This window comes from Neoarius graeffei, chromosome 2 (assembly GCF_027579695.1).
Source record: "Neoarius graeffei isolate fNeoGra1 chromosome 2, fNeoGra1.pri, whole genome shotgun sequence".
Taxonomy (NCBI): Eukaryota; Metazoa; Chordata; class Actinopteri; order Siluriformes; family Ariidae; genus Neoarius; species Neoarius graeffei.
Genome location: NC_083570.1, coordinates 31,131,203 through 31,154,099, shown reverse-complemented (window position 1 = coordinate 31,154,099; position 22,897 = coordinate 31,131,203). Strand labels below are relative to the sequence as shown.

The 22,897-nt window shown below is 42.6% G+C and overlaps 1 protein-coding gene across 6 annotated transcripts in view; it reads right to left on the bottom strand.

The window, feature by feature from the left end:
- usta (uronyl 2-sulfotransferase a) overlaps positions 1-22,897 on the bottom strand; it is a 348,511-nt gene that overhangs the window by 225,240 nt on the left and 100,374 nt on the right. Inside the window, exon 2 of one of the 6 annotated variants that reach the window (XM_060914083.1) lies at positions 11,390-13,709. The exons of the other annotated variants lie outside the window; for them this stretch is intronic. Within the exon in view, the coding sequence (XP_060770066.1) occupies positions 11,582-12,757 (1,176 nt within the window). The 5' untranslated portion in view covers positions 12,758-13,709 and the 3' untranslated portion in view covers positions 11,390-11,581. Of the gene's footprint in view, positions 1-11,389; positions 13,710-22,897 lie in introns of those variants that run through there. 6 annotated transcript variants of the gene reach the window in all.

The window sequence follows — 22,897 nt, the reverse complement described above, 5'->3', positions numbered from 1 at the left end:
ATAAAAATAGAATAATTTAAATAAACACTCTAGATAAGAACTAGACATAGACTAAACACTCATATACAGTGAGGCAAAAAATATTTAGTCAGCCACCAATTGTGCAAGTTCTCCCATTTAAAAAGATGAGAGAGGCCTGGAATTTTCATCATAGGTACACTTCAATTATGAGACACAGAATGGGGGGAAAGAATCCAGGAAATCATATTGTAGGATTTTTAATGAATTAATTGGTAAATTCCTCGGTAAAATAAGTATTTGGTCACCTACAAACAAGCAAGATTTCTGGCTCTCACAGACCTGTAACAACTTAAGAGGCTCCTCTGTCCTCCACTCGTTACCTGTATTAATGGCACCTGTTTGAACTCATTATCAGCATAAAAGACACCTGTCCACAACCTCAAACAGTCACACTCCAAACTCCACTATGGCCAAGACCAAAGAGCTGTCAAAGGACACCAGAAACAAAATTGTAAACCTGCACCAGGCTGGGAAGACTGAATCTGCAATAGGTAAGCAGCTTGGTGTGAAGAAATCAACTGTGGGAGCAATTATTAGAAAATGGAAGACATACAAGACCACTGATAATCTCCCTCGATCTGGGGCTCCACGCAAGATCTCACCCCGTGGGGTCAAAATGATCACAAGAACGGTGAGCAAAAATCCCAGAACCACACGGGGGGACCTAGTGAATGACCTGCAGAGAGCTGGGACCAAAGTAACAAAGGCTACCATCAGTAACACACTACGCCGCCAGGGACTCAAACAGTGGCGGCTGGTAGTCTTTCAAACAGGGGAGGCTGGTCGGTTACGATATTTCCAGATTTTAAAAGAAAAAAGAAAAAACGCATCAATTTTGCCCTTACTCTTGCCTCTGATCTGGCTGATTGTTGGCAGGGTCACAAACTGTGAAATAACAGGTTCTTTTGGCCCATTAGCCTACTGTCCAATATACATGATGGTGGTGTTGGGGGGGTATATTTTAACATCTTATATTTTAAAATTGTGGGTTTAAAAATTGATCATTATTGAAAGCAGCTCTTTGTCAGGAACCTCAGCAGTAACAGCAGAGTGTTCTGGAATAGGCACAAGCACTGACCTTGGGGAGCCAAACATGTGTGGCATCCAGCTCTTTCATTCAATGACACTTTCCCTATATTTTACTTATTTTGACTGAGAAATGTTTTATTGACAATTTTGATAACCCTTCACTTTTAATCCAGGTCTGTAGTGTGAAATGTTCTCGGCTGTGTTTTTGTTTAAAAATGTTTTCCAAATTGTAGCTGTGTTTTAATTCATATCCAGAAAAATATATATTCCAATATAATATACTCAGCATAAACATTTTAAATAGATTCTATATTTTTGGTCCATCCATGACATATTACTAAAGTAGCCATCAACTGTTGTTGATGTGGGTCACTTGCTGTTAGCCAATTCACTTTCTCGTACCAGGAGAGCTGAAAGGAACGAGTATTATTCCCTACCTTTTTCACCAAGTCAATTTGAGGCGTTGGTCTACCCTGCTCTTTAATTTTAATGTTTTCCTTGAAAGGAAGACTGGCAAATGGCTTCGCCAAAATTAAATCAGCAATGCTTGGCATCCGTGCGCAGCTTTCTTGCTAGCTGACTAGCCCCCTCAAGTTCAAGTTCAGTCACTCAAATAAACAAAATTTCTGGATTCTGGAACTAAGATAGCAAACTTGACAACACTATATTTACACTTTATTTACAATGAAAATATATACAAACTAAAAAAGCTGGTAGAAAACGTATGTAATGAATGAAATCGAAATGTAAGCTGATCTCTTACAATACACCACAGCACTTGCGAATCCGCATGGGACTGAACTGAAATTCACCGCTGCCTGTCTATATTTGAAACGAGCTGTCAATCAAAGAAAATATCCGGCCGTTTTCACCAATCACCAGTCTCCCCGCGGAAACTGCCATGTCCCTCCCACTGTGAGGCTGGGAGTCCGTGGGGCGGGCGTTTTCGCAGTGTTTGTCCAATAACTGTCTTGCATTTTGATATTGAAAAGCGCATAGCTCCCAAATGCCATTGAAGTGCACTGAGGCTGGGCTGCATCGCGCTGTCACGAGGGGGAAAAACTTACGCGCACATTAGGCGAACTGGGGAAAGTTATAACGGAATGATTTCGCACTGTAGTTGGGTTGAGCACATATATTTCTATGATTCTGGATCTGAAATAGCAATGTTATAAGGTCGGCTATAACATAAGCCTAGCGCAATTCATCCTACATGATGTTCGTCATTTTTAGAGGAGGCTGAGCCTCCCTCGTTGTCTTGGAGCAATCGCCCGTGGACTCAAATCCTACAGTGCCAGACGTGTCCCCCTGCTTAAGCCAGTGCATGTCCAGGCCCGTCTGAAGTTTGCTAGAGAGCATTTGGATGATCCAGAAGAGGATTGGGAGAATGTCGTATGGTCAGATGAAACCAAAATAGAACTTTTTGGTAAAAACTCAACTTGTCGCGTTTGGAGGAGAAAGAATGCTGAGTTGCATCCAAAGAACACCATACCTACTGTGAAGCATGGGGGTGGAAACATCATGCTTTGGGGCTGTTTTTCTGCAAAGGGACCAGGACGACTGATCTGTGTAAAGGAAAGAATGAATGGGGCCATGTATCGTGAGATTTTGAGTGAAAACCTCCTTCCATCAGCAACGGCATTGAAGATGAAACGTGGCTGGGTCTTTCAGCATGACAATGATCCCAAACACACCGCCCGGGCAACAAAGGAGTGGCTTCATAAGAAGCATTTCAAGGTCCTGGAGTGGTCTAGCCAGTCTCCAGATCTCAACCCCATAGAAAATCTTTGAAGGGAGTTGAAAGTCCGTGTTGCCCAGCGACAGCCCCAAAACATCACTGCTCTAGAAGAGATCTGCATGGAGGAATGGGCCAAAATACCAGCAACAGTGTGTGAAAACCTTGTGAAGACTTACAGAAAATGTTTGATCTCTGTCATTGCCAACAAAGGGTATATAACAAAGTATTGAGATGAACTTTTGTTATTGACAAAACTTATTTTCCACCATAATTTGCAAATAAATTCTTTAAAAATCAGACAATGTGATTTTCTGGATTTTTTTTCTCATTTTGTCTCTCATAGTTGAGGTATACCTATGATGAAAATTACAGGCCTCTCTCATCTTTTTAAGTGGGAGAACTTGCACAATTGGTGACTGACTAAATACTTTTTTGCCCCACTGTGTGTGTGCGTATGTATATGTGTGTGTTTAGTCTATGTCTAGTAGGTTGTCTCTCACACTGTTTGGGACAACCTACTGCTGTGAGCAGTTCTTCTCAAAACTGACCCTTGCAAAGAATCGGTTCCGCTCAAGACTGACTGACCCAAACCTGGAAAACCAGCTGCAAGTAGCATCATCATCTGTACCATCTGACATCAGACGCCTTGCCAAAGAGAAGCAGTTCCAGCCTTCACATTAGGTCGGCCAGATATAATAATAAAAATTGGTAAAATATTATATTGTAGCATCTTCATTACATAAAATGCTCAAAGTGCTTTACATGAGTACATATAAAATCAATAAGAACACAAGACTAAAAACAGAGAATTAAAACAATAAGAGGTGGATACAATTTAAAAAGAAAATGGGAAGATTAAGGAATAAAACAAAGTTACACCAATAAAGTTGCTTAATTTGAATGGCATGAAAGAAAGCTAAAATAAATGGGCTGCATCTTGATATTTTCAGCAGAGGTTATGGGTTAAAAAATTTAGTTTGGCCCCCACAGGATGTTATAAAACTCAAAATGGCCCTTGATAGGAAAAAGGTTCCCCACCCCTGATCTACAAGGACAGACCCCTCTACAAGCATGAAGCATATGATTGATATTAGCCTCTTATCCTAATTATAGCCAAACGTACAATAAAACACACTATATGATGTTAGTGTTGCTAAACACCTTTCAGTCAAAATTGCTAAAAATGGTTTGCTTTCATTTTGAACTTTGTAAGCTCACCTTGTCTCAAGACCACAGAGGATGGATGAGGGGTCTGTTGCTGCTCCACACTCTGTGACAGTTTCTGAAACTGAGGGCCATGTGTTTCACAAACTAAGTTTTGCTACTAAGTCAATCTGATATCGATTATGTTGTATGATGTAGCCTAGCTAGGCGACCTACGACATTGATTAGCCCATTATTATTAATTAAACTATATAATAACTGCTAAATATTAATGTAATATTAAACGCTTCAAATTAGTACTATTACAATGGTGTGGTGTATGCAAACAACAGTTGATTTAGCCTTTACCTCAGATTACAGATGTAACCAAAGTATCATGTGAAAGTGTATTATATGCTCCTTCAATGAGTTGTCTCATGTTGTTTTTAGGACTAATGATTGCGAAGGTATTTAAGCAGTTTAGAACTATGGGATTCCATGTCTCATCTGTTTTAGCGCTTGTGCTCACCTTTCTTTGGAAAGAAGTTTGTCAACAGTTGTTTTCCCTCGTTTTGCTTTCTCTCGCTTTCCTGTCTTTTCTTTCTTTTCTGACACCCTGATTTAGTTTTCTTGAAGAAAGACATACTACACTAGCAGCACTAGGCTAAAATTTGTACTCCAGCAGCAGCGATGCTCAACAAAATTAGTTTAGTTATGAATCCTGGTGCAGGCGGACTAAACCATTTTGCGCTTTTGCAAGGGGTGAAAGTGGCCTCAGACAGTCTTCACTATTTTTAGGTTACAAAATTCAGTCAGTCAATCAACCAATTTATTCAGCCAATACATTACATTTACATTCATTATGACATTTAATTATGAAATTAAAACATTCAAGCAAAAGAAAATATATTCCAGACTTTTCAAGGGCCCTCCCTCCACTTAGGGCCCTAGGAAATCAGTCCTACTTTTCATCCCACTACGACGGCCCTGCACCGCGCGCGCACACACTTTCTGTAGATCATGTATAAAAATAAATAAATTAATACATTTAAAAAAAAAAAAAAAAGGATTTGCAGCGTGAAGTCTCATGTCTGATCCAGTTTCTGTCCATGACACTTTGCTGAGTAAGCATATTGACTTTTCTCTGCGGAAATGCAGTCTAGTTCCAGTTTGTGCTTTCTTTTTAGCATCATCGTGGCATTTATATGCTACACAATGAGGCATCTGTGATGACCTGTCGACTTGTCCAGGGTGTACCCCACCTCTCGCCCGTAGTCAGCTGGGATAGGCTCCAGCTTGCCTGCGACCCTGTAGAACAGGATAAAGCGGCTAGAGATAATGAGATGAGATGAGACAATGAGGCATACTTATTTAAAACCTGATAAAATCGGTAAAATACTAGTAAAACTACGATGCAAACAGAGAATATAAACAAGTGAGTTGCTCCAAGTGACCACTACATGATGTCATCACATACGTCAAGCCCATCTGGCATTTTAAAGAAAATTCACTTTTCTCAAACACTATTTGGTCTCAGAAAATGAAAGTTTGATTTTTGAAATCTACAACTATTTTTACTTAAAATAAGTTTGGCAATAAATCTGCTGGAGGATCCCTTCAAGCATTATTCTAGCTTTTAGATCTAGCTCCCCAGTGGAGGAGAATCGATCAAAAAAATTAAGAACATTGTCCACCCATGCAAAATGTTTTGTTTACACACCATTTTCTCCAAGAACATTTAAAAAAAAAAACTTGCTCTTACAAGGAGCCAAATCTATACTATCTAAACACAGATTTATTACCACAAACCCCACTTCTGGCAGAGACATTGTGTTTGTTTAAACTATAAGTGATTGCCAGATCCTTTACACATTTACAATCCAGAACCAGCAAATGAAAATATTAGTCAGCATTCAGTCCTCACATGCATGCACCTGCACAATAACCTATACAGGACAGCATATTAAACTGGGCATGTACTGTATATTTTTTCCATTTTTTCAATGTACATGTGATTATATGAGTATTTCAGGAAGCATGTGATCCAACATCACCAACCTCTTTGATTTAGTGCGTAGCCACTGCCCAAAATTAAACCCCCTGGGTCTAAATCTTCAGTGTAATGACGTGTAAAGTGGAGGTTGATGTCTCCACCCAGAACTGTTATTCTCTGGGTTTTGCCACTATAACTGTGTGCCAAATGTGGTCGCGAAGGCTTTTCTTTTCTTTGTAAACAATTCTACCTTTCTCTGGGTGTCCATTCTTCAGTTTCAGTGAGCCTCAGGTTCCTGTTCTTGAGAAGTTTTTTTTTTTTTTTCTGCTATAAAGAGTGGTGATTTGAGTTACCATCGCCTGTCAGTTCAAATCATCATGACACATGGGGGATGTTTTGTGTTTTTGCACCATTCTGTGTTGAGATCAGGAGATTCAAATCAGCGCATATGGCACCAACGACCATGTCATGGCTCTAAGATCACATTTTTTTCCACATTCTGATCTTACATGTGAAAGCTCTTAATCTCAATCTGCATGAGTTTATACATTGTGCTGCTGCTATATGATTGGCTGACTGGATAATTATCATACAGTGCCAAATATCATACAGTGTGTATCACTGTACTGTATATGACATGATTATTTTGGGAAACAGATGTGTGTATATTTAAGCATTGGTTTCAAAATGTTTAAAAGCACCCTGAGGTGATGACTCACACTTTTCAGACTCACAGTATACTCTCACATCTTTAGAGCATGGAAAATATAATAACTGTGATAAACAGTAGAAATCAGAATATTTCAGACTCACTTTATGTTCTTAATCTCAATTATACAATGTATGTTATCATTATATATGTTGTCATATCAGTAAGTGAAATCACCCAATCAAGTTAGCATTATTAAATCATGATCAGAAAAAAGGAACTTGAGATGCAAGATGAGATGCTCGATAAAACAGACAGTGAGTGCAAGAAAGCAAGGAAAAAAGAGAAAATGATCAATTGAAAACAACGACAAGACAGAACAGATGCAGCAAATCTGTAGGTGCCACATTTCTTTGTGCGTGTGTGCGTTTCTGTGATGAGGCCACACCACACTGAATAAGCCTCCCCAAATGCACACATTTATTTCAATTGCAAGTTCATTACTCTTGGTTTTACAATAATTTTTTCTCTTTGTTTATGGGAAGAAATTTATCAAGTTTAACAGGTTTTGATATTTAGGGTCAAGAATATTTCATCAGGCTACAATCAAAGAAACACACTTAATAGCCAAGCTAATACACAGCCTTATTAAATACTGCCTACAGAGTAATATTGGACCATATTCAGAATCAGCTCGATACCAGTATTTACGCTGGGAAAGTCCTTCGCATTCAGAGATGTTTTAAGCACCTTCTGAAAATTTCTAGACTCCCCTTGCAGATTAAGCAAATTATACAAGTCATGTCTTCATGGTTGCTGGATTTTTCTTGAATTATAAAGTGTATAATATATTTGCCCACTCACACCATTGTATGTTCTGCTTTCCTGAGCTCCCATATTAACAGAGAAAGAGAAAGATGAGTTTATAATGAGAAAGCTCTAATACACTTTAAATAAACACAGGAAACACAGGAATACCTGTATATAACCACAAACATATGTACAACTCCAAATCAGAAAAAAAGTTGGGACGGTATGGAAAATGCAAACTAAAAAAAATAATAATACTAACAATAATTTAAAAAAAAAACAGTGATTTCTAAATTTACTTTGATTTGTATTTCATTGCAGACAGATATTTCTGGTCAACTTCATTTCATTTGCTAATATATATGAGCCATTCCACCGAATTGGTGCCATTTCCGTCCCTCGAAAATTATATGTATAAATGCACATAAAAATGTACTTTAAAATACATTTCCTTATTACGCAGAATGTCCTGCACATTGATCTGATTTCAAATTTAAGATATATAATTGTAAGGATTAATAAAAACTACCTAAAACATTGAAAAATAGCATGTGTTACCTGTCCCCGCACTCTAACTTTACTTAACTATGAAGTATTATGATTAAAATCTTTCAGAAACAGTATTTCTTTTGCACTGTTGTGTGACTCCATATCCTATCCATGGTTTAAATATATTTTTTTCATTAAAAATCCACAATATCTTAGTTAAAATTCACATTTTAGTCGTGTCCCTGGGTTTTCACTCAGTCCTGTTACCCAAACATATTATCCCATCTGACAAATTTGGAACATTCCATAAATCACATGCTCAACAGGAAGTTACATCAGTTGTGTCTTCTGAAGGCCATAGGAAGACCAAAAGTTAGTTCTCTCATTTACTTTTCTGTATATTTGATGATTTTTTAACTTTGACTGATAAGGTCAATGTCAACATACTGTCCTGTTTACTTAAATTATTTCTTAGATGATATTTGTTTATTTTAAAAATACAGATTTTTGGTAAATCACCAGAATGTGCTAAGTGTGGTCATGCTATTAGTGATGACGCCATGTGGCTTAATTCTATGTATTAGCTAGTCCTAGGCTAAAAACTCAGTCCTGTTACTTTCAGAGTTTTGGTAACAGGACTGAAAAAAATGCAGCCATCTTTGACTTCCAAACCTTGTAACGTAGCCTGAGGTTGAGCAATACACATTTTGAATAGTTAAATATGTGTTATTATAATCAGTGTTGAAAAGATATAACAAATTAAGTTTAATTTGGGAGTGATACAACAAGCAAATGGCACCCATTCGGTGGAATGTCCCATATCCATTCCTGTGTTTCAGGCTTGCAACAGATCATCTATAGCTGATATAACCACATGGGTTCAGGATTACTTTGGCAAACCTTTGTCAAGCACTACAATACAAAGTAATATCCATAAATGCCAGATAAAACTTTACTGTGCTAAAATGAAGCTTTATGTTAACGGTATCCAGAAGCGCCATTGACGTCTCTGGGCTCAGCGGCATCTGGGATGGAAACACACAGTGGAAACATGTATTGTGGTCAGATGAATCAGTATTCCAGGGTTTTTTTTTTTTTGAATAAATGGACACCGTATGCTCCGGACCTAAGATGAAAAAGCCGATCCAGAGAGTTACCAGTCAACAAGTCCAAAACCCAAAGTCTGTCATGGTATGGGATTGAGTCCGTGCCCTTGGCAAAGGTAATTTACACTTCTGTGATGGCAGCATTAATGCAGAAATGTATACTGAGATAAATTACCAAGTATAATATTTTTGTCTCATTTGTTTAACTGGGTTCTCTTTATCTACTTTTAGGACTTGTGTGAAAATCTGATGATGTTTTCGGTCATATTTATGCAGAAATATAGAAAATTCTAAAGGGTTCACAAACTTTCAAGCACCACTGTATGCTGCCTTCAAGACGACATCTTTTCCAGAAATATTTCAACAAGACAATGCAAACCTACATTCCGCACACATTACAAAGGCATGGCTACAGAAGAAGAGGGTGTCTGTCCCCTTTGTCTCCAATAGAGAATGTGTGATGAATTTTGAAACAAAAATGACAACGACGACCCCATACTGTTGCACACCTTAACACCTGTTTGCAGGAAGAATGGGTCAAAATAACACCTGAAACATTTCATCACTTGGTGTCTTTAGTCCCAAAACATATTTTAAGTGTTGTAAGAAGGAATGGCAACATTATAATGCTTTAATGTCCCAACTTTTTTTTATGAAATGTGTTGCAAGAATCAAAATTCAAATGTGTTTATTTTGAAAAAAAAAATCATGAGATAAAACATCAAATGTGTTGTATTGTTTTGAGTGCAATACAGTTCAAAGATTATTTACAAATCATTGTTTTCGGTTTTAATTTCAACATACCATGCCACCTTTTTCTGATTTGGGGTTGTACAACCTGGAGAAAATGTCCAACGTTATGTTGTAGTAATATATGGTTGGCATGTTTTCCTCAGACTCCAGGAGCCGATCAGTCGCCATGAAGACTCTGTTATCATCATCAGTTAGCTACTGCGCATGCACACACACACACGCACACACACACACACACACACACACACACAAAAAGTTCATATCTCTGCTGTATTGACAAACCACATGGCAGAAGGAAAAGGTATAAAACAAGTGTCAGAGAAGATGAATGAAGAGGTGGAAGCCCTTGAGGATTCACCCTTATGCAACTCGTCACATGTGGAAAGACAACACACACACACACACACGATCATATTGGATTCATTAACAAACTCTAAAACGTTTATTTCTCTCTATCTCTTGCTCTTTCTCACTCTCTGTTATATTTGTCTAAGGATCAAGCCTAAAAAATGTGAAGCAGATGCTTTCATAAATACTGTAGGATTTTCTTTTCAGGAAGATTACTGACAATAAAAATGAGCTTGCATTAAGTCTTTCCCAAGTGTTATTCTGATTAGATACTGTACTTAACTGTAACTTCACAACCTTTCTAATCTTTGTTGAAAGAACAAAGCATAGATTATTTAAAAATCAATATATAGTGTGATTTATAAAAATAAAAATGAGCAGAAATGACAGTATAAACATGACACCTAAAACCATTCAAATAATAAAAGAAACTATATTTTGTAACAAAAAATTTAGCATTTGAACTGCTTTTTAGAAATAATTTGATTGCAGCCATGTCCTGTTCCATGGGGTACAAATATAAGTTTGCGCACTTGTAAAATCTTTTTGTTCTACATTACCACGGAAAAGGGAGGCACAGTGGTGCAGTCGTTAATGGTGTTCTGGGTTCAAACCTCACAGCTGGCTGGGGCCTTTCTGTGTGGAGTTTGTATGTTTAAAATCAAACTATTATTTGGTCATATAAACCGAATAAAGAATACCAAATCATGTACCAAATATCAAATCACATACCAAATTAAATCATGGCATGTTTGGTGACAAATGAGACTGCACACAAGGAACAACACCTCATATCTGATGAATCAGTGATGCTTCGGTGCTGTTTTCTGGAATGTGCTTTGAAGTTTTCTGCTAAGTAGTCAAGTCAAGTCACTAGTATTTATATAGCACTAAAAGACAAGGAGAGTCAGCCAATGTGCTACACATCATCTCAGCTAAGTTTAGGCAATGAAATAAAAGACAAATCAAATGAGAAAACAATTTAAAAAAGTCTAAAGCAGCAAATCAAAGAAGAAATAAAAATAGTAAAAGACAAAACCACAGATAAAAGGCAGAAAAACAGAAGATATAGCTGATATAGATTGGTAGTAAAAGATCTGGGAAGATAATATAAAAATATAAGATAATATACAAAAATATCTGGGAAGATAATATACAAAAATAAAAATTTCCTTAAGATATGGTGTCAGGTATGAGGTAGGCGGATGTAAGTGCAGAAGAATATGTTTATTTACAGTGCAAACACACATAAAAGCAAACAGTCCAAATCTGCAGGCAAAATCCAAAACATGAAACAAGCAAAGGGTCAGGCGAGGTGCAAACAGGATATCAAAGGCAGAGTGAAAAACGAGAATGAGGAATAGGCACAAGAATCAGGAAATCAGAAACACAGGCTCGGTAATGCGTACTGACGTAGCATAATACGTCGCAGTGATACCGCATCTGAACAATCCTTAAATAGGTGCACATATAGCTCCTTAATTAAGTTCAGGTGTGTGTCGTTAACAGTGCGCGTGCTGGAGTCCGCTCAACACGCATGCAGCCCAGGGCACGCCTTCAGGTGCACACGCCACAGTGCACAGGACTGACAGAACCCCCCCCTCCCTCCGGGAGCAAAAATCCATCCTTCTTGGCTCCGGTGGGGGCTCAGGTTCAGGCTCAGGACAAAATTTGGATTCCTGACATGCACTGGTTTTGGGCTTTGGAGATGGCTTGGGCTTGAGCTCTGGAGATGGCTCTGGACTAGACTCGAGCTGTGGAGATGACTCTGGCTCTGGACTTGACTCAGGCTCTGTACAGGAAGCACGCTCAGACTCTGGACTTGACTTGAACCCTGGATTTGGCTCGGCTCCAGGACTTACAGTGGACTCGAGCTCTGGGCTGGATTCGAGCTCTGGAGATGACTTGAGCTTTGGGCTGGACTCGGGCTCCAGCTCAGGAGATGACTCAGTCTTGAGCTCTGGATCTGGCTCGGACTCAGGGCTGGCAGTGTGCTTGAGCTCAGGGCTGGACTCGAGCTCTGGAAATGACTTGAGCTCTGGACTGGACTCTGGCTCAACCTCTGGACAGGACTCTGGCTCCATCTCAAGAGATGACTCAGGCATGAGTTCTGGAACCGGCTTGGACTCAGGGCTGGAAGTGTGCTCAAGCTCTGGACTTGACTTGGGCTTTGGACTGGACTCGAGTTCTGGGGATGACTTGGGCTCAAGGCAGGAAGCAAGATTCGACTCAGGCTCCAGGCTGTACTTGGGCTCAGTTGAGGACTCGAGCTCTGGAGATGACTTGGACCCTGGACTTGACTTGGACTCTGGACTTGACTTGGACCCTAGACTTGACTTGGACTCTGGACTTGACTTGGACCCTGGACTTGACTCTAGTTTGAACTCTGGACTTGAATTAGACTCTGGACTTGACTCTAGTTCAAACTCTGGACTTGACATGGACTCTGGACTGGACTCAGGCATGGACTCGAGCTCTGTCAGCGTATTACTATGGTCCTGGTCAGGACCTGGCAGTGGGACAATGATGACCTCTTCATGGCCAGGCAGTGGCGGGACGACAACATCATAGCTGAGCGGCAGAGGAACGACGATGTCTTCATAGCCAAGTGGCAGTGGAACGATCTGCATCAGTGGAATGGCCTGCATCGCCAGCTGAGGGAGAGGTTGCTCTGTCATCCTCTAATACAGGTTCTGGAACAGGCTCAGGTTCTGGCACTGGCCTTGACTCTGACATAGGCACTGGAGCTGGCACTGGCTCTGGAGTAGACACTGACACAGGCTCTGACGCTGATTCTGGCACTGGAGCTGCCACACAACACTGGCGTTGGCACGGGTTCTGGAGTAAGCGCTGGCACAGGCTCTGATGCTGGCTCTGGCACTGGAGCTGACTCCAGCACTGGCGCTGGCACGGGTTCTGGAGTAGACACTGGCACTGACTCTGATTCCAACTCTGGCACTGGTTCTGGAGTTGGTGCTGGCTCTGACACTGGAGCAGACACTTGCACTGGTGTTGGCTCTGGCACTGGAGCTGGCTCTGACTCAGACTCAGACTCTGACACTGGCACTGGCACTGGTTCAGGCATGGGTTCTGATGTACACTGAGAAGCTGGTTCTGGTTCAGGCTCAGGTGCTGACTCTGACTGTGGAACAGGCTGTGGTACTGGCTCTGGGCTGATGACCTTTATGAGGCACTCTAGAGCAATGGCCTCCTCTGCTGCATTGGCCTCAGTCGGAATAGCCCCCTCCCAAAAATTTTTTATGGGAATTCTTCTCTAAGAACTCATAAATAAACCAGAGCATTACCTGAAAATCCTGTGAGCTCTGAAGGCATGGGCGTTCTAATCTCATGAGGCACTCCGCCCACTGGCGTGCTCATCCAGTCAGCCAGGAAATCATGCATGTAACCCAGATGGGTTCTGGAGGCTTGGGTTCCTCAAGGTCCGCATCAAAGGTGCCACACTGGATGCTGAAACCACACGGATGATGCTCTCCATTGTAGGGTGTAAGAGTGTAAATGCCAGTACACTGCCATAAAAACAAGGCTAGAGGCTGAGATACAAAATTCCGGAAGTGGTGTGGCATGGTATACTGGAAGCCTTCTGCTACATCCATTGTTTGGCGAAGTATTCTGTCAGGTATGAGATAGGCGGATGTAAGTGCAGAAGTATATGTTTATTTACAGTGCAAACACACACAAAGACAAACAGTCCAAATCAGCAGGCAAAATCCAAAATGTGAAACAAGCAAATGGTCAGGTGAGACGCAAACAGAATATCAAAGGCAGACCTAAAAATGAGAACAAGGAACAGGCACAGAAATTAGGAAACAGGAAATCAGAAACACGGGTAGTAAGGCTCGGTAATGGGTACTGACGTAGCGTAATACTTCACAGTAATACCGCATCTGAACAGTCCTTAAATAGGTGCACATATAGCTCCTTAATTAAGTTCAGGTGCATGTCATTAACAGCATGCATCATTAACGGCGTGCATACTGGAGTCCACTCGACGCACGCACACTGGAGTCCGCTTGACGCGCACCTTCAGGTGCACACGCCACAGCGCGCAGGACTGACATATGGGAAAATAGATTATTTAAAAATATCCATAGGATGTTGGGGGATGCCTTTATGAAAATGGATCAAAGTTCAAAGCATCGAATTAAACGATCTCAAAGCCTAATACAAGCTGAAAGAACAAGCTGGACTCCTGGTTGCCTCTACTGGGAGGTTCATACTTGGCCAAAGACAGAAATTTCACCAAGACAATGAGCCAAACATGCTTCCAAATTAGCATAGAAATGGTTTTGGTTTTGCACAAAGCTAATGTTTTGCAATGTCTATCTCTCAGATTTGCACAAATCTAAGAATATAACAGAGCTTGAATGAATTGAGAAGTGGACTGAGATTAATGTTCATTAAAAAAATACACAAAAAAAATTGCACCACCTTTTGCGTTTAATTCTTATTTAAAACCTTTTTAAAGAACATAACTGAAGATAAGACAACGTCCCCCTACAGTGGTGCTTGAAAGTTTGTGAACCCTTTAGAATTTTCTATATTTCTGCATAAATATGACCTAAAACATTATCAGATTTTCACACAAGTCCTAGAAGTAGATAAAGAGAACCCAGTTAAACAAATGGGACAAAAATATTATACTTGGTCATTTATTTATTGAGGAAAATGATCCAATATTACATATCTGTGAGTGGCAAAAGTATGTGAACCTTTGCTTTCAGTATCTGGTGTGACCCCCTTGTGCAGCAATAACTGCAACTAAACGTTTCCGGTAACTGTTGATCAGTCCTGCACACCGGCTTGGGGGAATTTTAGCCAATTCCTCTGTACAGAACAGCTTCAACTCTGGGATATTGGTGGGTTTCCTCACACAAACTGCTCACTTCAGGTCCTTCCAGAACATTTCAATTGGATTAAGGTCAGGACTTTGACTTGGCCATTCCAAAACATTAACTTTATTCTTCTTTGATCATTCTTTGGTAGAATGACTTGTGTGCTTAGGGTCGTTGTCTTGCTGCATGACCCACTTTCTCTTGAGATTCAGTTCATGGACAGATGTCCTGACATTTTCCTTTAGAATTCACTGGTATAATTCAGAATTCACTGTTCCATCAATGATGGCAAGCTGTCCTGGCCCAGATGCAGCAAAACAGGCCCAAACCATGATACTACCACCATCATGTTTCACAGATGGGATAAGGTTCTGATGCTGGAATGCAGTGTTTTCCTTTCTCCAAACATAACGCTTCTCATTTAAACCAAAAAGGTCTACTTTGGTCTCATCTGTCCACAAAACATTTTTCCAATAGCCTTTGTGAGGGAATTTTAATGGATGAACATTATTATTCTCTGTGTTTCTGTATGTTGAACTAAAGTGGCTTAGTTACTAAGAAGAGATGTTTTTCCACATGTTGTAATCGCTTTTCTGTGACCTTGGTGGTAATAAGCAGGGAGCTTGAGCTCTCCCTAACTCGCATCCGCCTGCACATACCAGAGCACGCCAGGTGCACACTTTAACAAAGCTTCATAGAAAATCTTGAGCCAATCACATGAAGACACAAGCAGTGAGCAAATGCTTTCAGAGTATAATAGATAACATTCCTAAAACACAACTCAGAGTGCGCGTACTCTCGGCATCATCAGAAGTGATGTCTTCTTCTATTCTTCTCTTTCCTTTCCTATTTTATATATATGATCTACTATAATAAATGACTGAAAAGACAACTGTTAAGCGTTCTGAAGTGTTTATTAGAAATTTCCATTACACCTTCTGGCTTGTCCACATGATCTTTAGACTGCAGACGAGCAGCAATGTTCTTTTTGGAGAGCAGTGGCTTTCTCCTTGCAAACATGCCATGCACACCATTGATGTTCAGTGTTCTCCTGATGGTGGACTCATGAACATTAACATTAGCCAATGTGAGCGAGCCCTTCAGTTGCTTAGAAGTTACCCTGGCGTCCTTTGTGACCTCGCCGACTATTACACGCCTTGCTCTTGGAGTGATCTTTGTTGGTCTACCACTCCTGGGAAGGGTAACAATGGTCTTGAATTTCCTACATTTGTATACAATCTGTCTGACTGTGGATTGGTGGAGTCCAAACCTTTAGAGATGGGTTTGTAACCTTTTCTAGCCTGATGAGCATCCACAACGCTTTTTCTGAGGTCCTCAGAAATCTCCTTTGTTCATGCCATGATACACTTCCACAAACATGTGTTGTGAAGATCAGACTTTGATCGATCCCTGTTCTTTAAATAAAACAGGGTGCCCACTCACACCTGATTGTCATCACATTGATTGAAAACACCTGACTCTAATTTCACCTTCAAATTAACTGCTAATCCTAGAGGTTCACATACTTTTGCCACTCACAGATATGTAATATTGGATCATTTTCCTGAATAAATAAATGACCAAGTATAATATTTTTGTCTCATTTGTTTAACTGGGTTCTCTTTATCTACTTTTAGGACTTATGTGAAAATCTGATGATGTTTTAGGTCATATTTATGCAGTAATATAGAAAATTCTAAAGGGTTCACAAACTTTCAAGCACCACTGTATAGTATGAGCTTAAAATATTCCATGTTTTATCTATGAAATATTATATATATATATATCATCAAAAGTGTCCTGTATGTACAATATATATAGTGCTCAGCGTAAATGAGTACACCCCCTTTGAAAAGTAACATTTTAAACAATATCTCAATGAACACAAACAATTTCCAAAATGTTGAAAAGACAAAGTTTAATATAACATATGTTTAACTTATAACTTGAAAGTAAGGTTAATAATATAAACTTAGATTACACATTTTTCAATTTTACTCAAATTAGGGTGGTGCAAGAATGAGTACACCCCACAACAAAAACTACTACATCTAGTACTTTGTATGGCCTCCATGATTTTTAATGACAGCACCAAGTCTTCTAGGCATGGAATGAACAAGTTGGTGACTGTAGCTTTCCCTAGGTGTGGGTGGAGCACCGAGGACGGCAGGACAGAGATCAGGTTCAACAAATCGTTTTATTGCTTCCACTTTTCAGGGAACACAATCGGTCTAAACCAGACACACACACACACACACATCCGATGTCTGGTTCGGGAGAGATCTCCTCTGCTCTCGCTCTCCCTCCCTAAATAGGGCGCGGTCCCTGGGAAGACACACAAACACAGGTTAATTGCTCTCAGGTGAAATGAATCTGCCACTTACCTTCCCTGACTCCGCCCTCCTGTCACAGACCGGTGCTTGACCACGCCCCCGCTGCCACATACCCCCACCGCCCGACTCAGGCCGGGCAGCCGTCCGGCCCGCAGCCGACTCCCCCCCCCCTTGACGGGAGAGGAAGTCCGCCACGACCATCTGCGCCCCCGGCCTGTGGACCACCTTGAAATTAAAGGGTTGGAGTGCCAGATACCAACGGGTGATCCGCGCGTTGGCATCTTTCATGCGGTGGAGCCATTGGAGGGGCGCGTGGTCCGAACAGAGGGTGAAAGAGCGCCCCAGCAGGTAGTACCGGAGGGCGAGGACCGCCCATTTGATCGCCAGGCACTCCTTTTCGATCGTGCTGTAGCGCCCCTCACGCACTGACAGCTTGCGGCTGATGTATAGGACTGGGCGATCCTCCCCCTCCACCTGCTGGGACAAAACGGCCCCCAGCCCTCTGTCCGACGCATCCGTCTGTAACATAAAAGGGAGAGAGAAGTCAGGGGAGTGTAAAAGTGGCCCCCCACACAGTGCAGCCTTTACCTCAGAGAAAGCCCGCTGGCACTGCTCCGTCCACTGGACCGGATCTGGCGCCCCCTTTTTAGTGAGGTCAGTCAGCGGGCTGGTGACGTCCGAATAATTAGGTATAAACCTACGATAGTAGCCAGCCAGCCCCAGGAACTGTCTCACCCCCTTTTTGGTCTTGGGCCTCGGGCAGGCCGCAATCGCTGCTGTCTTATTAATTTGGGGACGCACCTGCCCGTTGCCCAAGTGGAAGCCCAGATACCGTACTTCCACCCGCCCAATCGCACACTTCTTTGGGTTGGCTGTTAGTCCCGCCCGTCTCAGCGACCTAAGGACGGCCCTCAGGTGTTGCAGGTGCCGCTGCCAGTCGTTACTATAAACGATAATGTCGTCCAGGTAGGCGGCCGCATAGGTGGCGTGGGGCCGGAGGACCCGGTCCATCAGCCGCTGAAACGTAGCGGGCGCCCCAAACAGCCCAAACGGAAGTGTGACGAACTGGTGTAAGCCGAACGGTGTGGAAAAGGCCGTTTTCTCCCGGGATAATGGAGTCAAGGGGATCTGCCAATATCCCTTCGTTAAATCCAGTGTCGAGTAAAAGCGAGCCGTGCCTAGTCGATCGAGCAGCTCATCAATACGAGGCATCGGGTACGCGTCGAATTTAGACACCGCGTTGACTTTTCTATAGTCCACACAGAACCGGACCGAGCCGTCGGCCTTGGGAACCAAGACCACCGGGCTGCTCCAGTCACTGTGGGACTCCTCGACGATGCCCATTTCGAGCATGGCCTGAAGTTCTTCCCGAACCACCTTTTTTTTGTGTTCGGGTAGTCTATAAGGGCGGCTACGCACTACCACCCCCGGGGGTGTCTCTATGTGGTGTTCTATGAGGTTAGTGCGACCGGGCAGGGGCGAGAACACATCCGAAAACTCGGCCTGCAACTGGGCGACCTCCGTGAGTTGGGTCGGGGAGAGGTGGTCTCCACAGGGGACCGGAGAGGTACGTGATGCCAAATCCCCTTTTTGAACCTCCGGCCCCAGCTCCGCCTTCTCCGGAACTACCGACACCAACGCCACGGGGACCTCCTCGTTCCAGAGTTTGAGCAGATTGAGGTGGTAAATCTGTAGCGCCCCACCCCTGTCTGTTCGCCTCACCTCATAGTCGACGTCCCCGACTCGCCGTGTGACCTCAAAGGGTCCTTGCCACTTGGCGATTAATTTGGAGCTCGACGTGGGCAAGAGTACGAGTACTTTATCTCCCGGTGTGAACTCTCTAAGGCGCGTACCCTTGTTGTACAGGCGGGCTTGCCGTTCCTGGGCCTGCCGCAAATTCTCCTGAGTTAGGTGGGTGAGCGTGTGGAGTTTTGCGCGCAGGTCCATAACGTACTGAATTTCATTCTTACTTTGTGAAGGTCCCTCCTCCCAATTTTCCCGCAGCACGTCCAGGATGCCGCGCGGCTTACGCCCATATAATAATTCGAACGGGGAGAACCCCGTGGAGGCTTGAGGGACCTCTCGCACTGAGAACAGCAAGGGTTCGAGCCACTTATCCCAATTACGTGCGTCCTCACTTACGAATTTCTTAATGATATTTTTGAGGGTGCGGTTGAACCGTTCTACTAAACCGTCCGTTTGTGGGTGATACACACTGGTGCGGATCGGCTTAATCCCCAATAACCCATACAGTTCGCGTAGTGTTCGTGACATAAACGTAGTGCCTTGATCAGTCAGAATCTCTTTCGGGATTCCAACTCGGGAGATGACGCGGAAGAGTGCCTCTGCAATACTGCGTGCTGAGATATTGCGCAGAGGCACTGCTTCCGGGTATCGCGTTGCATAGTCCACTAGAACTAATATAAAGCGGTACCCTCGTGCTGACCGATCTAATGGCCCGACGAGATCCATCCCAATTCTTTCAAACGGGGTCTCGATTAACGTGAAGAAAGCCTCGGGGTCATCCTGCGGGCCCATCTTAGTTAAGGTGAGGGGAGACGGGCCCGCGGCCGGAGCGCTGGTGGGCCCCGCCGACGCGAGGAGACGCCGGAACGCCTTGCGATCTTCTTGCTGGGCCAGCACCAGGGCATCGAAGCGCCGCTCTTGTTCCTTTCGGAGTGTGACGAGCGCCTGGTGCTGGCTTTGCTGAGCCGTGGCGAGGGCGTGGACCAGGTCGGTGAACGGGGAGGATTCCATGGGGCTGCTGGGTTGGTGCTCCATTTTCCCGGGTTTCAGCACCACTGTAGCTTTCCCTAGGTGTGGGTGGAGCACCGAGGACGGCAGGACAGAGATCAGGTTCAACAAATCGTTTTATTGCTTCCACTTTTCAGGGAACACAATCGGTCTAAACCAGACACACACACACACACACATCCGATGTCTGGTTCGGGAGAGATCTCCTCTGCTCTCGCTCTCCCTCCCTAAATAGGGCGCGGTCCCTGGGAAGACACACAAACACAGGTTAATTGCTCTCAGGTGAAATGAATCTGCCACTTACCTTCCCTGACTCCGCCCTCCTGTCACAGACCGGTGCTTGACCACGCCCCCGCTGCCACAGTGACATTTTGCAACATCAATCTTTTTCCATTCTTCAACAATGACCTCTTTTAGTGACTGGATGCTGGATGGAGAGTGATGCTCAACTTGTCTCTTCAGAATTCCCCATAGGTGTTCGATTGGGTTCAGATCAGGAGACATACTTGGCCACTGAATCACTTTTACCTTGTTCTTCTTCAGAAATCCAATAGTGGCCTTAGATGTGTGTTTAGGATCATTGTCATGTTGGAAAAGTGCATGAGGACCAAGGGCACGGAGTGATGGTAGCACCTTCTCTTTCAGTATAGAGCAATACGTCTGTGAATTCATGATGCCATCAATGAAATGCAGCTCCCCGACACCAGCAGCACTCATGCAGCCCCACATAAGGACACTGCCACCACCATGTTTCACTGTAGGCACCATGCATTTTTCTTTGTATTCCTCACCTTTGCGACGCCATACAGTTTTGATGCCATCAGTTCCAAAAACATTTATCTTGGTCTCATCACTCCAGAGTATAGAGTCCCAGTAGTCTTCATCTTTGTCAGCATGGGCCCTGGCAAACACTAGGTGGGCTTTTTTGTGCCTGGGCTTTAGGAGAGGCTTCTTTCGTGGACGGCATCCATGCATACCATTCCTCTGCAGCGTACGCCGTATTGTGTCACGGGAAATAGTCATCCCAGTTTGGCTTTCTACTTCTTTAGATAACTGCAGTGAACTTGCATGCCGATTTTCTTCAACCATTCTCATGAGAAGACGCTCCTGTCGAGGTGTTAACTTCCGTGGACGACCTGGACGTCTCTTGGTCGCAGTTCCATCTTTCTTAAATTTTTGTACCACTTTTGCTACAGTATTCTGACTGATAAGTAAAGCTTTGCTGATCTTTTTGTAGCCTTCACCTTTGTGGTGTAAAGAAATTATTTTCTTTGGGGAATTCTGAAGAGACAAGTTGAGCATCACTCTCCATCCAGCATCCAGTCACTAAAAGAGGTCATTGTTGAAGAATGGAAAAAGATTGATGTTGCAAAATGTCACCAACTTGTTCATTCCATGCCTAGAAGACTTGGTGCTGTCATTAAAAATCATGGAGGCCATACAAAGTACTAGATGTAGTAGTAGTAGTTTTTGTTGTGGGGTATACTTATTTTTGCACCACCCTAATTTGAGTAAAACTGAAAAACGTGTAATCTAAGTTTATATTATTAACCTTACTTTCACGTTATAAGTTAAACAGATGTTATATTAAACTTTGTCTTTTCAACATTTTGGAAATTGTTTGTGTTCATTGTGATATTGTTTAAAATGTTACTTTTCAAAGGGGGTGTACTCATTTACGCTGAGCACTGTGTGTGTGTGTATATATATATATATATATATATATATATATATATATAAAATTGTACACACAGGACCACAGGACACTTTTTTGATGGAATAAAAACAAGAAGACAGAGTCATCTATATCCCCCACCCTATATACCAAGCTTCAAGATATTATTTGTCACATTTTTCAAGTTCTGCTGCAGGAAACCAACCCTACCTCTTTACACTGACCTCAGCAGCCCATGGCATAAACCCACCAAACGAGGTTCCAGGTGAGCTAAAAATTTAAATTTATCACATTTCTTAGTATCAAAAGGTACACATTACTTAATCAACACATATACCAACTTTCAAGACGATACCACTCATAATTTTCAAGTTCTGCTCCAGAAACAAAACCTACCCCTCAGACTAACCTGAGAGACTAAGGCCAAGTTTACATTAGACCGTATCTGTCTCGTTTTCTTCGTGGATGCACTGTCCGTTTACATTAAAACGCCTGGAAACGCCGGGAAACGGGAATCCGCCAGGGTCCATGTATTCAATCCAGATCGTGTCTGGTCCGGTGCTGTGTAAACATTGAGAATACGCGGATACGCTGTGCTGAGCTCTAGCTGGCGTCGTCATTGGACAACGTCACTGTGACATCCACCTTCCTGATTCGCTGGTGTTGGTCATGTGACGCGACTGCTGAAAAACGGCGCGGACTTCCGCCTTGTATCACCTTTCATTAAAGAGTATATAAGTATGAAAATACTGCAAATACTGATGCAAATACTGCCCATTGTGTAGTTATGATTGTCTTTAGGCTTGCCATCCTTCCACTTGCAAGTGGTAAGTGACGCGCATGCCCGATATGCACTAGGATCACACACACAGCGGCTCAGTCCCAAATCACTGCTTGTGCACTTCACTCGCGCGCTCTGTGAGCTGCGCAGGGCTGGAGTGCGCACCCTCCAGAGGGCACTCGCTGTTCAGGGCGGAGTGATTTGGAGCGCAGGATGCCTGCGGAGCCGAGCGTATCCGTGTATTGGCGTTGCTGTGTGCACAGGAATCGTGTATTGGCGTTGCTGTGTGCACGCTAATAGTTTTAAAAACGTTAATCTGATGATCCGCTGATATGGTCTAATGTAAACCCCACCTAAGTCTGAAATTGTTTCCATGGAAATATGCAACATTTAAATTTCTCCAATTTCTTAGTATGAAAACT